The sequence below is a fragment of the Abramis brama genome (assembly GCF_963993115.1).
Source record: "Abramis brama genome assembly, chromosome: 12".
Classification (NCBI taxonomy): domain Eukaryota; kingdom Metazoa; phylum Chordata; class Actinopteri; order Cypriniformes; family Leuciscidae; genus Abramis; species Abramis brama.
Window position 1 is genome coordinate 5,411,099 of NC_139974.1, and position 18,200 is coordinate 5,429,298.

At 37.3% G+C, this 18,200-nt stretch overlaps 2 protein-coding genes across 3 annotated transcripts in view; one reads left to right on the forward strand and one right to left on the reverse strand.

The window, feature by feature from the left end:
- Positions 1 to 9,523, forward strand: part of LOC311093806 (zinc-alpha-2-glycoprotein-like) — a gene marked incomplete at its 5' end in the record, with an annotated part of 221,495 nt that extends 211,972 nt beyond the window's left edge. The window contains 2 exons of the mRNA XM_084131399.1: positions 7,058 to 7,244; positions 8,663 to 9,523. Of these exons, the coding sequence (XP_083987525.1) occupies positions 7,058 to 7,187 (130 nt within the window). The 3' untranslated portion in view covers positions 7,188 to 7,244; positions 8,663 to 9,523. The remainder of the gene's footprint in view (positions 1 to 7,057; positions 7,245 to 8,662) is intronic.
- A 484-nt stretch (positions 9,524 to 10,007) lies between these two features.
- LOC311094070 (E3 ubiquitin-protein ligase TRIM39-like) lies at positions 10,008 to 13,258 on the reverse strand. Of its 2 annotated transcripts, none has more exons than XM_084131809.1 (6): positions 12,687 to 13,258; positions 12,477 to 12,572; positions 11,925 to 12,158; positions 11,695 to 11,833; positions 11,201 to 11,236; positions 10,008 to 11,045 (listed from the first exon to the last, which is right to left on the reverse strand). In XM_084131809.1, the coding sequence occupies exons 1-6, from the start codon at positions 13,254 to 13,256 to the stop codon at positions 10,507 to 10,509; spliced, it is 1,614 nt and encodes a 537-aa protein (XP_083987935.1). In that variant the 5' UTR covers positions 13,257 to 13,258; the 3' UTR covers positions 10,008 to 10,506. The 2 variants fall into 2 exon arrangements, with proteins under 2 accessions (XP_083987935.1, XP_083987936.1); XM_084131810.1 differs by having other exon boundaries at positions 10,010 to 11,045; positions 11,201 to 11,227.
- Positions 13,259 to 18,200: the final 4,942 nt, after the last annotated feature.

The window sequence follows — 18,200 nt, forward strand, 5'->3', positions numbered from 1 at the left end:
GAGATAGGACTGCTTGTGAATTTATACTCTGTCATTGAGTTGATTACTGATTAATCTCCAGCTGTGCATAATTTGGTTAATTATCTGAACCTGCTCCTCCCGAACTTTGTTAATAAAACATCATATAATCCTTACCATTCAACTGGAAAAGATCAGTTCCTACTTTTTGCCACGGTTCAGTAGGATGAGCAGCTATCATCATAGGTTCTTTGGCCAGTTTATAATGATGACTTAGACAGACGTCACACTGATTGATGTATTTCTCAATGTGCACATTAATTCCAGGCCAGAAAACAGCTTGTCTAGCTCTTCTCTTGCATTTTTCGATACCAAGATGTCCCTCGTGAATTCTACGAAGCATGTCGTGGCGCATTGATACTGGAATGCAGTGGCGGCTGGTGAAAAATTTCTTAGGTGGGGCTGTGTCATATTCAGTCGGTTTCAATAGTCTGGTAATCATGGGAGTCTTTTAGCGTAGTGGCTCAGAGGTTGTGGAATGCTCTTCCTCAAGACATCAGACAAGCATCCACCCTTCTCTCCTTCAAAAACACATTTTTTATCTGAATTTTACTCTTCAGCTATTCATTCTGTAAATTCATCATTGTTATTGATATGCTATTTGTTTGTATCTTTAACCTAACTTTGTAAGTGACCTCTGAATATTAGGCCTACTTTCTGCTCTTGGTATGTGTATTGTGCTTTGATGTTGATTTTGTTCCATTCCTTAACCCAGTCCCAGTGGTTCTCAAACTTTTTAGAGTTGTACCCCATGAGGCTTTAACATCCTTCTGCGTACCCCCACTCTTCAGTCATAACTTTTTAAGTAAGGGACGATATTTGCCCCTTAAATAAATAATGCTTTAAATAATAAATGTTCATAATAAATGTTCAATAGAGAAATATGCAATGATGGTAAAAAAAAGTGATGCTTTTAAATATAAAATTAAAACCGCCAGTAGGTGGAGAGTCATCGAGTCATTCATTCAGATTTGATTCTTATATCGATCGCCATGCACAGCCTGTGTCTGAATTTGAATTTGAACATGAATTTGTTCTTCATGATAGTAAGTGCTAAATCCCTACTTTTACAAAGGTAACGTACATTGTCGAGAACGGTAACTTATAGCGCGATTTGCCAAGGCAGCAATCTACACGAGACCTGCCTACTACACACTGCTTAAATGCAGAAAGTTTTGCCGCAAAAGTTTTGCCGTCATTTACAGCATTTTACCTGATAGAAATGCATGCTCAGTTTAAATCTCATTTTAAGGCGAGGTAGTAACGTTAGCCTATTAAAGGAACGGCAAAATTCAGGATTTTAGCTTTAACATCTCATCTGAAACTGGTAACGCTGAATACACCATACTCACATGTCTCTCAACTTCGTCCATTTTGCTGATCTCCGAAGCTACTGGTGCTCGAGACAGTGCATCAGCCACAATGATATACTTTCCAGGTGTATAGACAAGATTCAGATCATATCTTTGTAATTTCATCATCATGCGTTGAATTCGAGGTGACATATCATTTAAGTTCTTTTGAATGATGGAGATTAATGGTTTATGATCCGTCTCTACTGTAAAAGTAGGTAATCCATGAAATTTTTCACAGCCAAATACTAAACCCAAAGTCTCCTTCTCTATTTGTGAATATCGTCTTTCAGTCTCTGTCATAGATCGAGAAGCATAGGCCACAGGTCTCCAGGAATCCTCAAAGGCCTGAAGAAGCACCGCCCCCAATCCATCCTGAGAGGCATCTGTAGAGATCTTAGTTGGTCGTGTGTGATAAAAAAAAAACAAGGACAGGTTCAGTAGTAAGAGTCTCCTTTAACTGCTTCCATTCTTGATCATGTACTGAAGTCCAGACAAACTCCTGATCATTTTGTAACAACTTTCTCATTTCTCAGTTTTAGCTGACAAATTTGGCAGAAATTTTCCCAGGAAGTTCACCATTCCCAAAGCACGCAGAATTCCCTTCTTATCCGTAGGTGGAGGCATATCAAGGAGGGCTTGCACTTTTGCTGGATGTGGCTGCACACCTTTTGCAGACAGCTTGTCCCCTGAACGTGATCTCTGTGACTCCAAATTGACACTTTTTCTGATTGAGCTTTAAATCATGTGCTCGAACTCTTTCCATCACTTTTACTAATCGCTGATTATGTTGTTGAATGGTGGACCCCCACACCACAATATCATCAATATATACTCAAACACCCTCTAGACCTTCAATAAGGGTTTCCATGGCTCGATGAAAAATCTCAGGAGCTGATTTGATTCCAAAAGGAAGTCGAAGAAAACAATATCGCCCAAAGGGAGTATTAAATGTACAATACTGGCTACTCTCAGAATCCAATCAGATCTGCCAGAATCCTTGAGATGCATCTAATTTGCTAAATAACTTAGCTCCTGACATGTCACTAATGATCTCTTCACGGGTGGGTATCTGGTAATGTTCTCATTTGATGCTATCATTTAGGTCTTTAGGATCTAAGCACACTCTTAAGTCACCATTAGGCTTCTTCACACAAGTTATAGAATTTACCCAGTCTGTAGGTTGTTCAATCCGTTGTATTACTCCTGATTGGGTCATGCGATCCAATTCCTTTTTCAAGGCCTCACGCAGAGGTGCAGGGACCCGCCGAGGAGCATGTATGACGGGAGAAGCATCATCTTTCAGTTGTATTTTATAGGTAAATGGCAGTGTGCCTTGACCTTCAAAAACATCTGGAAATTGTTTGACAATGTCAGTTATATTGTCACAGACAGGCTGTAAGACTACGGTTTCCTTATTGACTTGATACACTCTTTTAACCAAATGAAGGTCTTCACACGCTTTATCTCCTAAAAAAGATTCATGACCATTGGGAACTACAACAAACATCAAACTCTTCATCTTTCCTTTTACTTGTATGTTTAGTCTGCATATTCCTCGCGTTTCAATTGGTTGTCCATTATAGGCTTTGAGGGGAACTGTACGTTTTTTAATTAGAGGTTTTTCTTTCAGTGCTTTCACATCTCTGATGTTGATTAAATTAACTTTTGCACCAGTATCTAATTTAAAGGGTACTACGGTCCCATTAGCCACAAGAGGAACAATCCACATCGAAGACTTGACTGAATCATCACTTGATACACACGTTTCAGCATCCGGATTTACTTTCTCTTCAGAAACCATGTTCACATAAAATGAGTCGCTCAAATCACTGTCATCTGCCTCCTCCACTAAATGCACTTTATTTTCCTCCTTCATGTCTTTTGAAAAACACATTTTTGCAAAGTGGTTGGGGCCATTACACTTAGAACATCTTTTTCCGAAAGCTGGGCACTGTCTGAACTTATGTTTGGTCCCACAGCGCTTGCATGAGAATGTTTCATTGTCATTATCTCTGAAACCTCTTGTATCATTGTCTCTGAAACCTCGTGTGTTACCTCTTCTCTTGTCTCTGAATGAAATGGCGTCAACTTCTACACTCTGAAATGACATAGCGGCTGTATTAGTCCCATCAAACTGCTTCACTTACTGTCTCGCTACTTCACTGGATTGGCACAATTTGACAGCATAATCCAAGGTGAGTTCTGATTCTCGTAACAATCTTTCTCTCAGTTTCTTCTCATAGATACCAAAAACAATCTGATCACGAATCATTGAATATCTCAATTCATTAAAGTTACAAGTCTTTGCCTTTATCTTGAGATCAGTCAGAAAGTAATCTGCAAGTTATTTTGGAAAAAAATTACATGTAACTAGATTCAATGTTATTTTGGCTAGAAGTGGGTTACACATAGCCGGACTATATCGGGTCTATATTTAACCGAGACGGTGAAATGATGGCTATTGCTTGCTGGGCTCTAAGGAAAGCAGGCTAGAACCCGGTGGGCTATAGGGAAGGGGGGTGAGACAAACAAAAAGAAGAAACCGCTAGACGGTGGCCACAATCAGTTCACTAACACAAATCTTCTTGTAGTTCACTAACTACAGCCCACCGGCTAGCGGGAAAAAATAAAAAATAAATAAACACAGAAAAGTGTCTAAAAAGCAGCACCTGCACACTTACATGAAGTTAAAATGGTTTTGTCATGTTGCTTTGCTCTCTCTCACTGTAGATGAAGTGTTGTACAGTTAGTTTGAACAGATGTGGATCTCTCGGCTCTAAGCGGCTGGAGGGCGGAGGCTGCTCGTGGCACGAGGAATGTTGTGTTTGTTGCGGCTGTGAGAAGCCCATCGGCGGACAGTCGTTCATCCCAGATACGAGCGAGTTTTGCCCTGTTACGAGAGACGAGGAGGGTTTTGAAAAGTCAGAAGAATTGTTCATTTAGTTGTGGTAGTAAGTTATTTTAGCAGTAGAGAGACATTAGCAGAGAAGCTCGAGAGGAGGGATTTATACAAACCAAGGTCAGCGGGATCTTTTGATTTGCGCCACTTCTTCTCCCAGTCAACAATGTGATCTCACCATCCCAGGATACTCACTGTGGTCGATGTGATCTCACCATCCCAGGATACTCACTGTGGTCAATGTGATCCCACCATCCCAGGATACTCACTGTGGTCAATGTGATCTCTCCATCCCAGGATACTCACTGTGGTCGATGTGATCCCACCATCCCAGGATACTCACTGTGGTCGATGTGATCTCACCATCCCAGGAGACTCACTGTGGTCGATGTGATCTCACCATCCCAGGATACTCACTGTGGTCGATGTGATCTCTCCATCCCAGGATACTCACTGTGGTCGATGTGATCTCACCATCCCAGGATACTCACTGTGGTCAATGTGATCTCACCATCCCAGGATACTCACTGTGGTCGATGTGATCCCACCATCCCAGGATACTCACTGTGGTCAATGTGATCTCTCCATCCCAGGATACTCACTGTGGTCGATGTGATCTCTCCATCCCAGGAGACTCACTGTGGTCGATGTGATCTCACCATCCCAGGAGACTCAGTGTGGTCGATGTGATCTCACTATCCCAGGATACTCACTGTGGTCAATGTGAGGTCACAGTGAGCTAAAAGTGTAACCTCAAAGCTCACTCACTATGCGCTCAAACTGTGAGCTCAGCATGAGAGACCACTGTAAAGTCATTGTGTTAAACTCTCATTCTGTTAGTTTAGTGAGTTTACTGTGATCTAAAATGCCTCTAATATTGGTCAGTTATATCACAAACATCATGTAGAAGTTCATATTTTATTTCCATCAACAAAGTATTAAAAAAATTCAGTTTTCTTGTTTATTTTGTATTCTTTTCAGGTGTTGACATTTGACACAAATATTTCTATTTGACGGATGCATTCAGATTCTGGTGTGGTTTTAGTGACTCTTTTTCACTTCTTAACCTCTATTTCTTTTTCCCCTTAAAAAGACTTGACATCCTGAAACACAGAGAGCAATATGTTTGATTACTGGTGTGATTTCTGAAGCCAGGTGACTCTACACATGAGCTGGTAAGATGGATGGTTCACATGTACATGGTCATGTGACAGTACTCTGCTAACACAGGGCCAGGCCACAGTGCATATTAGCATTATAATATCATATGAGCATATGTAAAATGCAATTAAAGTGACCACCCACCATTTCTCCAGTGTAACAATTCCACGCTGAGTCCAGAACACAACTGTACAGCACAAACGGTTTGCTAACAAATCCTGCAGTGTCCACATTTTTCCAGAGTTGAGAAACAGGAACTATAATGTTCCCAGTGACCGACATTTGAACTTCCTCCTCTCAACCGGCTCAACATTTTGAATTCACAATGAGCTCATATAATATTCACACTGTGAGTGTCACTGTATGAGAATGGTCTCATGATCTCACATGTTGACTGGGATCTGCAGCCCTGAGTTTAGACCGATGCTCGCGGAGAACATCACATGACCAGGGGCAGAGGAGGTGACGCGGGCTGGCCTGGAGGAAAGGGGGCAGAAGTTGTCTAAGCAAGATTTTAGAGTGGAGAAAGAGTATCAGTTGCACTGTTAGTATCTGATGATGATGAGATGATTAGTGGGAGTAAGTGTGTCTGAGACCAGAGAGGACGGACGGAGGGAGAGAGTGAGCGAAGGTTACAGTGTGTTGTTCCTCCGGTTGCTGATACTTCTCTCTGCTGTCAGGTTCTTTATAGATATGGAAAAAGACTATTAAAATATTATTTACTCTGAGAAAAAAAAGTATTTTTTTCATGCACTGGTCAATTTTCAATAGACTGGCTTTTCATATCATATTGCTTCAGACTAGTGGAAACAAAAAATCCAAAATACACTTTTAAGTGTTTACTTTATGGCACTATATATATTTGCATCTCTAGATTTAAATTTTTAAAATTTAAGATTTAAAATACAATTCATATCTTTAAAGGTTGCTTTTTTAAAATGAGGTTTTTTTCTCCTCCAGTTCAGTAGCACTTACATACACCAAACTTTACAGTTTTATTCATATCTATATTCTGAAGGTTTTTACAGAGAGGTTTGTTCATATATCATTTGCCTGATATGTTACAACAATTTATTCCTAAAAACATGGTGAAAATGTATTTATTGACAGTATTGGCTGATTTATGGAGTAATAAAAAGAGAAATCCTAAATCCCCTCTCTAAAAACCTTTAATTCTAATATGTCAACAAAATGAAACAAGAGATTTGAACCTGACTTCATCCAATATTCAGATTTTTGTTTTGGAGTTTATGCAAATGAGTGCATAGTTAATTAGGAAAGGCCTCATTTGCATATTTAAACAATATTTAAAAAAAAAACGTACTAAAATGTTTGGAATTATTAATGTAATCAATCAACACAGGAAGTATGGTGATATTTATTATTGTTAAAATTTTACCCTATTTATGTGTCTTTGCCTTCAGAATTGTTCACTGAAATGTTCTTTGGCAAAGGTTCTTTTTTTCACTGTGAAAACCCGCTTTGGAAACTTTACTTTTAAGAGTGTAAACTACACACATCTGAAGATTAATCTAAAACTGAGTATTTGTTGCTTTTTTTTCACAGCCAACCTCGTTAAGTTGTACGCAGTGAATGACAGTGTGTTTGGTCTCGTCTCTTCCAGATCTTGGTTCAGGGTGGCGTTACGTACAGAGACGAGCCCTGGCATAAAGAATGTTTCTTGTGTTCGGGTTGTAAAGTCCAGCTGGCCGGACAGCCTTTCACAATGCAGGGTGAAGATCTGTTCTGTGTGAAGTGCTTCAATAACCTGTACGCCCAAAAATGTGCCGCCTGCGACAAACCCATCACAGGTCAGTGTGTGTTAATGTGTCCTTATAACAAGAGCGCTCTTCATTAGCAGTTCCTTCAGCTGAGAACAGAAACACTGTCAGAAACAAGAGACAGTTGTCACATAAACAGGGTCGTGTGTTTGGAGGCTGTTGAGTGTGTTTGAATAAAGTTCTGCTTGTTCATCGGGGACTCAAGAGTCTCTCATTCACCGGGTCATGACCTATGAGAATATAATATCTGACTCAAATATCAATATCAAATATCTCACTGTTTATATGTTTTAACCTTAGTCTATCATATTTGATACGCACATTTCTAAAACATTATCAAAACTTTGCTGAAAACTTGTACACAATCTACTACATGCCATCTATTGTATGAGTGATAGTTTATACATTTTAGCAAGTAAAAGGCCTTTTAGTGTAAATTTAACTATAACGTCCCCCTTCAGGTCGTGATTCACGTGTCTTTTTGCTGTGAAATCTAAGAATAAGTAAATGTAAGAATAACGTTTATATTGTTATTAATATTTCAAGATAAACTGGACTGAAGCAACTTTTATTTGTTACATTTATTTGTCATCATTGTATTGCATTATACGTTTTGCTTCCCACAATAAAAACTACAGAGATTTGATCATAAAACTAAGCATTTAAATATCAACTAACTAAGACATTATTGGGAGATATTGAGTGACAACTGATTTTTACATGCATTTCATGCAGTCCGCTATACTGTTATAAAGATCTCAATGATTTACATTACAAACAATCAGAATTTCAGCCATTTATGGGGCATATAAATATCAGCAACAACAAATTGCATGTTTTTTCTCAGTTTGGACCTTTGAATAAAATTGAGGTGTTTTTTTTCCCTCCAACTATAAGAGCTTCATATTCTCCCTAATCATACTATTAGCCATAAAAATGTGCCGAATATGACATAAAAAAAGCACATATCCCAAAAAAAAAAATATATATATATATAAATATTGTCCATTTAAAAAATGTGTGTATATATATATATATATATATATATATATATATATATATATAATACATCAATTTATTTTGATTTTCTCATCCTCATGTCGGCCCAAACCCCAATGACTTCTTCTATGGAAAACAAAAGAAGATATTGGAATGTCCATGTCTTTTTCATTTAATGAAAGTGAATGGAGACTGGGGCTGACTTTTCTGTTAACCATACATCACAACACAATGCAATGCATAATTCAAAACATGGGTAAAACACTTGTGAAACATCAATACGGAATATTCCTTCATTAACACATATTTTTACAGACTTTTCTTAGAGTGCATCCTTATCAATGTTTATTAACAATTTAAATGATGTTCATATGAAATGATGATAATGTTGTTATAGAGATTTTAGAAACGGCTGCTCAAAATGAAACTCCTCTCAATGTTTTTGTCAGGTTTTGGAGAAGGGAAGTACGTGTCGTTTGAGGATCGTCAGTGGCATCAGTCGTGTTTTAAGTGTTCTGAGTGTTCGGTGTCTCTGGTCGGCGCTGGATTCTTCCCCGACGGGACAAAGATTCTCTGCAAAAACCGCAATGCCAAATAATTCAAACCTGCTTCTGTAGATGTGCTGAAGAACAGACCACTAATAGAAACACATTTATGAAACGTTTGACATCATTTATACATGTATGATATACATGATATACATTTAGGTGTTACATTCTCCCAAATCTGTATGTTAAAAATCTCTAAACTAGAACAACACATTAGATTGTGTAAATGTATTTCACAGTTTAAATGATAAACTCAAATCATTTGAACTGAACGTGTTTCATGCCAAAGTGACAAAGTGAGTAATTTTCCATGTGTTTGCATTAACATCAGGCCTTTAAATTCCCTCCAACAGCAACATTCCTCAATGAAACTTACATCTGAACAAAACACACACTGAGTGTTAATATGTGAGGTGTGTGTTCAGCGAGGCAGGATTGAATCATGTAATGATGTATTAGAATGTGGACAGAAAATGTTGTTTGTATTAAACAGTGAATTTTACAGTGCACTATTTAATGCACATGAATTAGTGTTTTATCCATTCATTTTAATAATTCTCAAATGAAATATTCACATGTTAATTATGATTTAACAGATGGCTTCCTATTTGTGTTGCTCTCAAAAGAATACTTTTAACTTTGTTTTTAAATGTTTGATGTATTTTTACATATGAATGGCTTCTGTAAAACTGCTCCTGTGTTGTGTTTCCTTTCATAAAATGTTTGTTACATAATAAACAACAACTTTCAAATATTTGAGGTTCAGTAAAATTATGTTTTCTATTTATTTTTTTAACTATACATGTACATATACATTTCTGAGACAAAATGTCTGATAAAATATGCATTTAATATAAGAATATAAGGTTATGGAAATCCTGCATAGCCTATATAACTCAACCCTAACATCTCTAATCATGAATAAACTGATCATGTGAAGTTTTTAAATTTACTCGTTTTTACCAAATCCCAAATTTCAGACAGTTTTTATTTATTTATTTATTTTTTACCTTAAATAAAGGCATGTAAAACTAAAAGATGACGATGGAACATGTAATTCGTAATGACTGATGGCAGAATTACAGGTTTCTCACTGCAGGATGTTGAAGCACAAAGACTGTGCTCAATTTTCATACAGATCAAAAAACATTAAACATAAACAGCAATATAAATAGGCATCTTTAATATAATAATCTCTACTATGTCCTGAAAGAAAGAAAATATTTTTTATAAATTTTCATATTTGTATCTCTACTTCATATCAGCACCATCATATATTTAACAGTCCTATATTTGAAGATGTATATAACTGTCTCAATACAAAATGAGCATTTAAATGAATCTGATGTGTGTTGAAATTTGTCTATTATTCTATTCTATTGTTATGGTTAAACATTTGACATGGTAACTTGATAATAGACCTACAATGTTTTCTTCTTCTTCTTCTCCTTTTTTTATTTTTTTGTTATTACCATGATCATAATATCATGGTGCATTTATGTGTTCTACTTTGAAGATCCAGTGTAGTGTATGAATATGGTAATCATACAGTTCTGATATATATTGAGGTATTACCATCTGATTTACCACAGTATTATCACAGCTTTTATCACAGCAATTAGTCACAGCTTTGATTATTTATTAATGTTATCAGCTAGAATTATAGATTTTCACAATGAAAAACATGATGAAAAAATAGCAAAACATGTTTAGATTTTGAATTATATAAATCATTTTCATTGTGTTCATTCAATTGGTGTGATGATCAGTGGAGTTGAGTTTTTACCTCCAGCATTATTGCACGGGCCAAAATATGGATAGAGTTTCCCAGTGAAAGACTGATCAGTGAAAGAGTAGAGATGAGAGCTGGACTCCACATCATAAAAGGAGACCAGACCCTCCTCATAATCCACAAACACACCGACCCGCTGCGGCTTCACTCTCACACGCAGAGAGACAGAAGGACCAGCACAGGCTTTATATTCATTCTCATTCCTCAGCCACACAGTCCAGTATCCATTACTGGGACTCAGTGTGATCAATCCCTTCCTGTTAATGGATTCTCTGACCACTCCTAAAGTCCAGTCAGTTTTTCCCTTCACCTGCACCTCAAAATAAAATCTCCCTGAGGAGAATCCCTCCTTTCCCAGGACATTTGCACAGTGATCAAATCTTTCTGGTTTGTCTGGGAGTTTCTGTCTAATGTCTCCACATCTCACTTGTTTTCCATCATCAGACAGGATGAGATATGGTTGAGCTGTATCAGGATCCAGAGTCACATCCACTGAGAAAACAGAGAATATAAATCACAAATTCACAATACAGATATTCAGTGATGATGTTTGTAATATGTAATCAGTGTTTAATCATACTGTCGGTCAGTGATGAAGCTGTGAGTATCTGAATGTAATCTAGTGTAGTGCAGACAGCACACTGTACCTGCATACTGCTGTCTCCTCTTCAGTTCTGTAGAGACTAATGACAATAAAACACCATCAGATCTTTGACATGTTTATGTGTGGAATTATAGACAAGCTTTAAAGTTATATTTAAAGAATTGTGTACAACATCATGTTTTATCTGATCAATGTGTCTCTGCTGATATTTAGAGAATCAATATGTTATTTTTGTGGCTAATGTTATTCATCTCAATATTTCATCATACTGTATTTTTGGAGTGCAAACAAGCTAAAAAAGGAATAAAAAAAACTTTAACGATTTTAAAGTTTAAGCTTTAGGTCTGATATAATGAAGGATAAAATGTACCTCTCAAACCCATAATGCCTATTAATTAGATTTTCTTAAAAACATGTGATGATAATGAGACACAAACACATGATCACACACTTCTCTTATTTCAGCTTTAACAGACTCTTCATTATTAAAAGATGATACATATATGTATCTGTATGGTGTATTTGATATTGTCATACCAGTTTGCGTGAGTTTCTCCTGTAGAGAGTCCTGCAGTTTAGTCAGAGCTCTCCTCAGAGTCTCCAGACTCCCATCAGTCTTCACACTGATCTCAGACCAGTTCCTGGTGTTTCTAGAGCTGCACAGGGATGAGTAAATCTACAGCAGGAGAGAGGAGAAATCCTTCAGCATGGGGAGTGTTATGGTGTCATATACTGCATTATCATTGATCAGAGAGATGTTGACTGACCTGTAGGAGGTGGAGGTGATCTTCAGTGTGTGAGAGCTGCTCCAGCTCAGTGTTTTTCATCTTTAGCTCAGTGATCTCCTGCTCCAGCTCTTCAATGAGCTCTTCCTCCTGTTTCTCTGCTGCTTTCTGCTGCTCCTCCATCATCTCCAGCAGTTCAGTCTGACATCTCTCAATGGAGCGGATGAGATCAGTGAAGAGCTCCACACGGGCTGCTTTCTCCTTCTCTGTGTTTCTCTGCTCAACCAGGACAATCAACACATTATTAGTGGCGTTTGTTAAGAGAAGAATCAGTGTTATTATTTCTCATACTTCAGTGTTTTTAGGCTGTTTTCAAAATCCCTCATTCTGCCCCGTTTGCACTGAATGATTCCTCAAATCATGTGTGTTGTTGAGGAGAGATGTGTTATTACTTTACTAAGTGATCAGGGAATCACAGACGTGTCGATATTCAGACCAGCAGTGTGACTGTGAGTGTGAAATTGCTTTTATATAGCAATTCAATAAACAACGATATATATTAAAAATAATTTAATTTAATTATTTTAAACTCACTTTTCTGACTTCTGCTGAGTGTTTGACGTCTTGAATCTTCTTGATTCTGTCCTGGATCATCTGCTGTGTGTCTTTCTGTGTCTTCATCAGTTGAGTCTATAGACAGAGAACAACACACAATATGTTTTCATAACTGATTCATTTATATTAAAGAACATGTGTTTCCTCATGATAAGAGCCATTTAAAATCAGTTTGTCAGTAACTTTTACCTTCTTCTCTTCACTCTCCTCTTCTAAAGAAACAGTGTTGTGGTTCTGGTGGTCTTTCAAAGCACACATCGGACACACACATGTCTGATCATCTCTACAGAACAGCTCCAGAGGTCTCTCATGTTTCTGACATATATAGTCCTCCAGATTACTCACAGGATTGATCAGTTTGTGTTTCTTTAAACCTGCCATTCTCAAATGAGGCTCCAGGTGAGTTTCACAGTAAGAGCTCTGACACACCAGACACGACTTCAGGGCTTTCAGCTTTCTTTCCTCACAGAAGTCACACAGAACTTCAGCTTTTTTCAGTACTTCAGGTTTTTTCTCAGGACTTTTCTTTTTATAGTGATCTACGAGCTCTCGGAGTGTGGTGTTAATCTTGAGATCAGGTCTGTGCTTGAATGTTTCTTTACAATATGGACAGTTGCATGTCTGGCTGTTGTCCCAGCACTTATTCAGACAGGTCTTGCAGAAGTTGTGTCCACATGGAGTGGTGACTGGATCAGTGAACACGTCCAGACATATAGAGCACTGAAGCTCCTCAGTCAGTGGACCGCTGGAGGAAGACATCGCTGGAGAGAGAAATGAAGAAGATAAATCACCTGCATTAGTTTAAAGTCAAAATCTTATGAGAGAATGTCCAAAATATGCAGAGTTTAATTCTAACCAATGCAAGGCTATTTTCAAGATAAAATATGAGATAGATTTGAGTGGGTTATTGACTCACATGGAGGATCACTCATACTCCCTTTCCTTTCTCGTTTTTTTGTTGATGGTGGGAAAGATTCTGCCATTTTTTCACCTCTTTATGCCCTTTCAAGGCAAAAGAAAACAACAACAGAATAATCTTAAATAGGAAATCATGTTTACATTAAAGGACAGCACAGATAACCTTTCCCCCAAAATTAAAATACATTTTGAATGGCCAAGAGCCATTTAATTTTGATTTAAGTAAATGTGATTTTCAGCTGCAGCTGTTTATTTTAAATGAAATAGTTTATTAAAACTATAACAAATTGTATTAACAATTCTGATACCATTTCAGCAGGTTTTTCTGTCAGTGTCTGTATAAGGGTCATTTATGCTTCCTGTTTCTTTATCCTTTATGTCGTGTGACAAAATTAAAGGAAACCCAAACTTTGTGTCATAACCAATACAATTCTGATAGCTACCATTTCAGTGCAGTGAACAACTAAAATAGTTGAGGGAGTACATAAACAACTATTATGTTAAGACTGTCTAAATTAAATATTATAGTTATTTATAATTATTTAGGGGTTACCGGTCTTACTTTTCGGTATCAAATTAGACCAATCTATACGTTTTCATGTAACTGACTTAAAAAAGTTATGAACAGTCTTAAAGAAAAACATTTGATCTTGTAAGAGTCTTAGCAGTTTATGCAAACAGACCCTGGTTCTGTTCAACTTTTGTTCGACATAAACCTAAACCAGTTCACTTCCATTAGAAACCTGTTCAGCACAATCTCTCTTATATTTCTATCTCTTACCTGTGAGGATCAGATGTGTCCACAAGACTCTTTGAACGGATCAATAAATATTCTGTTGTTTAAAGAGGTTGATCGTTTCAGGCGTCCATATTGTTGTTAAAAAGGTTCACTTTCTCTGAATCTCTCTGAACTACAGTGATGTCAGAGCTCGACATGTGTGAAAGGGTCAAAGATAACAAAATCAGTGTAAGAACTGATTTTCCTGCTAAAACAAAAGCTGAGATAAAATTCACCCTGCAATAAAGCAATAAAGCAATAAAACGCACCCTGGACAGAAGATCGCAAAGAAAGAGCACAGGACATTGTCTTGTCCAAACTTATCTCCTTGTTTATATATGTGTCCCCCCTCTCCCTCCTCAAGTCACTAAAAGTTCACTGAGATTGTCTATATATCACATATGATGTATCTTGTGAATCTATTGTTTTTCCTTTTCATGTTTGGTATCATTTTAAATGTCTCAGTGCGACTGATAAAATGGTCTTAATTTCATTGCAGTCATTGGTATACTGAGAAAGATTGAGAACTTAGGAGAATCCTGTCCTCCTCTCTGGGTGATGTCTCTTCAAGATATCTCCCCTCTCCCCCGAAACCAGGTGTTACTCCCTGGGGAACATGATTTGACCCAAAACAACTCTAAAATATTGGTATAACCCTTTGTTCTGGTCTGGGTATTTAAGGGTAGGTGACAGAGCAGTCGGTGGGAACCTGTAACCAAGAACATGCCTTGTTCAGTGCTGTTTCAGTGTTTTCCCATTGGAACACACTCACACACCACTGTGTGTCTCTGTCAGGAATGCATTGCTTACTTTTAGAGTCATCTTGGAGTAATTGATTTCATGTATTTATTATTTCTGAATTGGCTTTTAATCATTTACATGTGTAATTGACATTATAGATTTTTACCTGACAAATAAATGTTACATCTTGATTTATTGAAGTTTTCTGAAATCATTATTTTAGTAGATAATGAGCTGGTGCTACCGCAGCTCTGTGTCCTGGATAGGTCAAACTAAAGGCACATATATGAACGGAGCAGTAGCCACGTCATCTGAAGACATTTTGATTTCTGTCTATCACTGATTTAGCAAGTTGTATGGAAGTGGCTAAAATAAACTACACTTTTTCTGTATGAGTGAGCAGTAGGCAACCGACTTAAGAGGTATTAGCAAACCCTGCATCCACTAACTAAAGTCAGAACTGATGAGTTTGTGTCCGTGAGATCCACGTAAACCCGGGGCGTGAGACTCTGTGCGGCATTGGGTCCATAATGAAAGAATAATTGAAAATATGGATACTCAGAATAATCAAAGATCTAAATTAAATCATAATCAATATTTATGAATATTTTCTAATAAGAAACACAATCTAAATTTGATTATCATTTGAAATTGGAGTCAGATTAAGCGTAGAGCTAAAGTAATATTGAAACTAAAATTCGAATAAATAAAGTGAACTTCACTGGAGCGCTGAAAAGACACACGCATTATACCTTCACCCAGACCGTTGGACTCCGTCTTTGGGCCAATGGGTGGTCTTTACACTCATATCTGATTTTTATGGGACGGCTCTGAGAAACACTGCTATGATTTTACAAAATCCAAATTAAAAGGTTTATAATGTCTCAAACAAAAGAAAGTAAAACGAGTTTCTACGACAAAGATTTATCTCAGTGTTTGAACAACTAGTATAAATGGTAGTGTTGGGTCCGAGTCCACCATTGTCGAGTCCGAGTCGAGTCCAAGTCCTTAACAATCGAGTCCGAGTCCAAGTCCGAGTCCAAAGAGGGCCGAGTCGCACTTGAGTCCGAGTCCTTAACATCCGAGTCCGAGTCGAGTCCGGCCGAGTCCACAAAGATTTAAATGGTTTTAAATTGACCTTTCACAAAGACCCGCCCCTCTTACTGTCGCTACGTCCGACAAGCCATTCCGCTCTCACTCCGGAAATATGTTCTCACACAGTGAAATATATATTGCGAAGAGGACACTGACAAAGCGCCAACAGACAAGACAAGGCTACTTCTGGTATGAAATAAAGTCTCAGCTTTCAAATTTTGTAATTTTTATGAAATTAAAACAATACACACCGTTTTGTGGTGCTTTAATATAGGCCTCAACTCAAGCAGCACATGAACTGATAATATCTTCTAGTTATAGCACGAATTAAACATGAATGAACATCAGAACTGCAAAAAGAATTCAATACACATCATTTTTCAAGTTCAAGTCCAATGACTTTAATCTACTATCTGGTTTGGTTTGTTTGTCGGACAAAAATGGCAGGTATCTGCATTATCTGGTCAGATCGCATGTCAATCAAATTCCAGTGAAAGGTCTCAACACTGAGCTCTTAAATTAATATGTTAAACCTTACAAAATGATTCCAATGTATAGTTACAGTCATACGTTTACCTATCGTACATCTTTCAGATTCTGCAAGGTAATGCTCAAGAATATAACACGATGCATTAAGAGCCAGGAGTAAACTTTTGAGCAAGATGACGTTGATTTTTTAATTTTTATTTATTTTGATGATCTTATTTTGTTTTACATGCTAATATCTTATTTAGCCTCTAAATGGCAGGACTAAATTAATTAATGATTTTTAAAATAAAATAAGAGCAATTTACACCAATGATCCAGTTCAAAAATGTACACCCCCTGGCTCCTAATGGTTGCTTCCTTCTTGAGCATCACTAAATGTTTGCAGGGTTTGTAATAGTTGTGTATGAGTCCATCAGTTGTCTTCAGTGTGACAAGATGGATCTCACAATCATGGTCACTGCTAGTAAGGAGAAATATGCAGAAGATGCTGGAAAAGCAAAGAATGTGCAGGAGCTGGAGGATTTTTCCTCATGAACAACCATTTAAAAAAAAACAAAAAAAAAAAAACTTGTGGATCATTCAGGTAAAGAAACACAATATTAAAATCAAGCCTATGTAATTTGTCTTGTATTTTGTGTTTGTATTTTTTCTTGTTGACTAGGCTATTAAACATCCATTATGTGAAAAAGATTTTTCAGGGCAGTAATAAATAGCCTAGAAACAATGTTTTTATGATCATCCTCATTAAAAAATAAATAAATATTACATTTTGGAGATTCTGCAAGGTGTATGTAAACTAATGACTAAAGTGTAGGCTAAATCAATGTAACATAAATTTCATGACTCACAGGACAAAAATTCTGCGGATTCTCTCCCACATTTAAATGCAGTTATCACTCTTTTTAATTTACAGTATGAACGTAACCACTGGTCCTCTACAAGCATGAAAAAAATATATTATTTAGATTGTCAATAGCGCTCACTTTAAGCCATCACTTACTTCTTTCACTTACGTTCTGCACTCTCACTGAAACTCTCGTCATAAACACTGAAGCTGTCCGCACTGCACAGCGAATCTCTTATTTATATCGCGTCAAGACTTTGTCGTTTATGAGGAGATTTGCGAAAGGATAAAACTCGCGCTGATTCTGAACATACGTTTTGAGCGACTTCTCCGCATGGTGACTCAAAACGCCTCTGATTGGCCACTGTGTTCATGCGCTTAATATACATATCTGTGATTGGCTACAATGCTCAACACTGACACAACACAATGTAAGCAGTTTCGTTTCGTTTTTGAATAATATTGTGTCCTTCAGTGCCCGGACTCGACTGTACTCGGCAAATTTTCCGAGTCTAAAATGTCCGAGTCCGTGTCAAGTCCGAGTACAAATTCATCCGAGTGCGTGACAAGTCCGAGTTCATTAAAAATTGGACTCGAGTCCGGACTCGAGTCCGAGTCCGAGTTCGAGTACCCCAACTCTAATAAATGGTTTTAATAACATTTATCAAGATGCTTACATAGTCCAGTTTTTAATTCAAGAATTGGCCACCAAACAACACATTGTCTCAGTTTTATTCAAAACAAGATGGTTAAAAAAAATACTAACAAAAATAATGACATGACCAATTTTTTACATTAGCACTACACAAGTTTAACAAAAAAGTGATGGATATCCAAA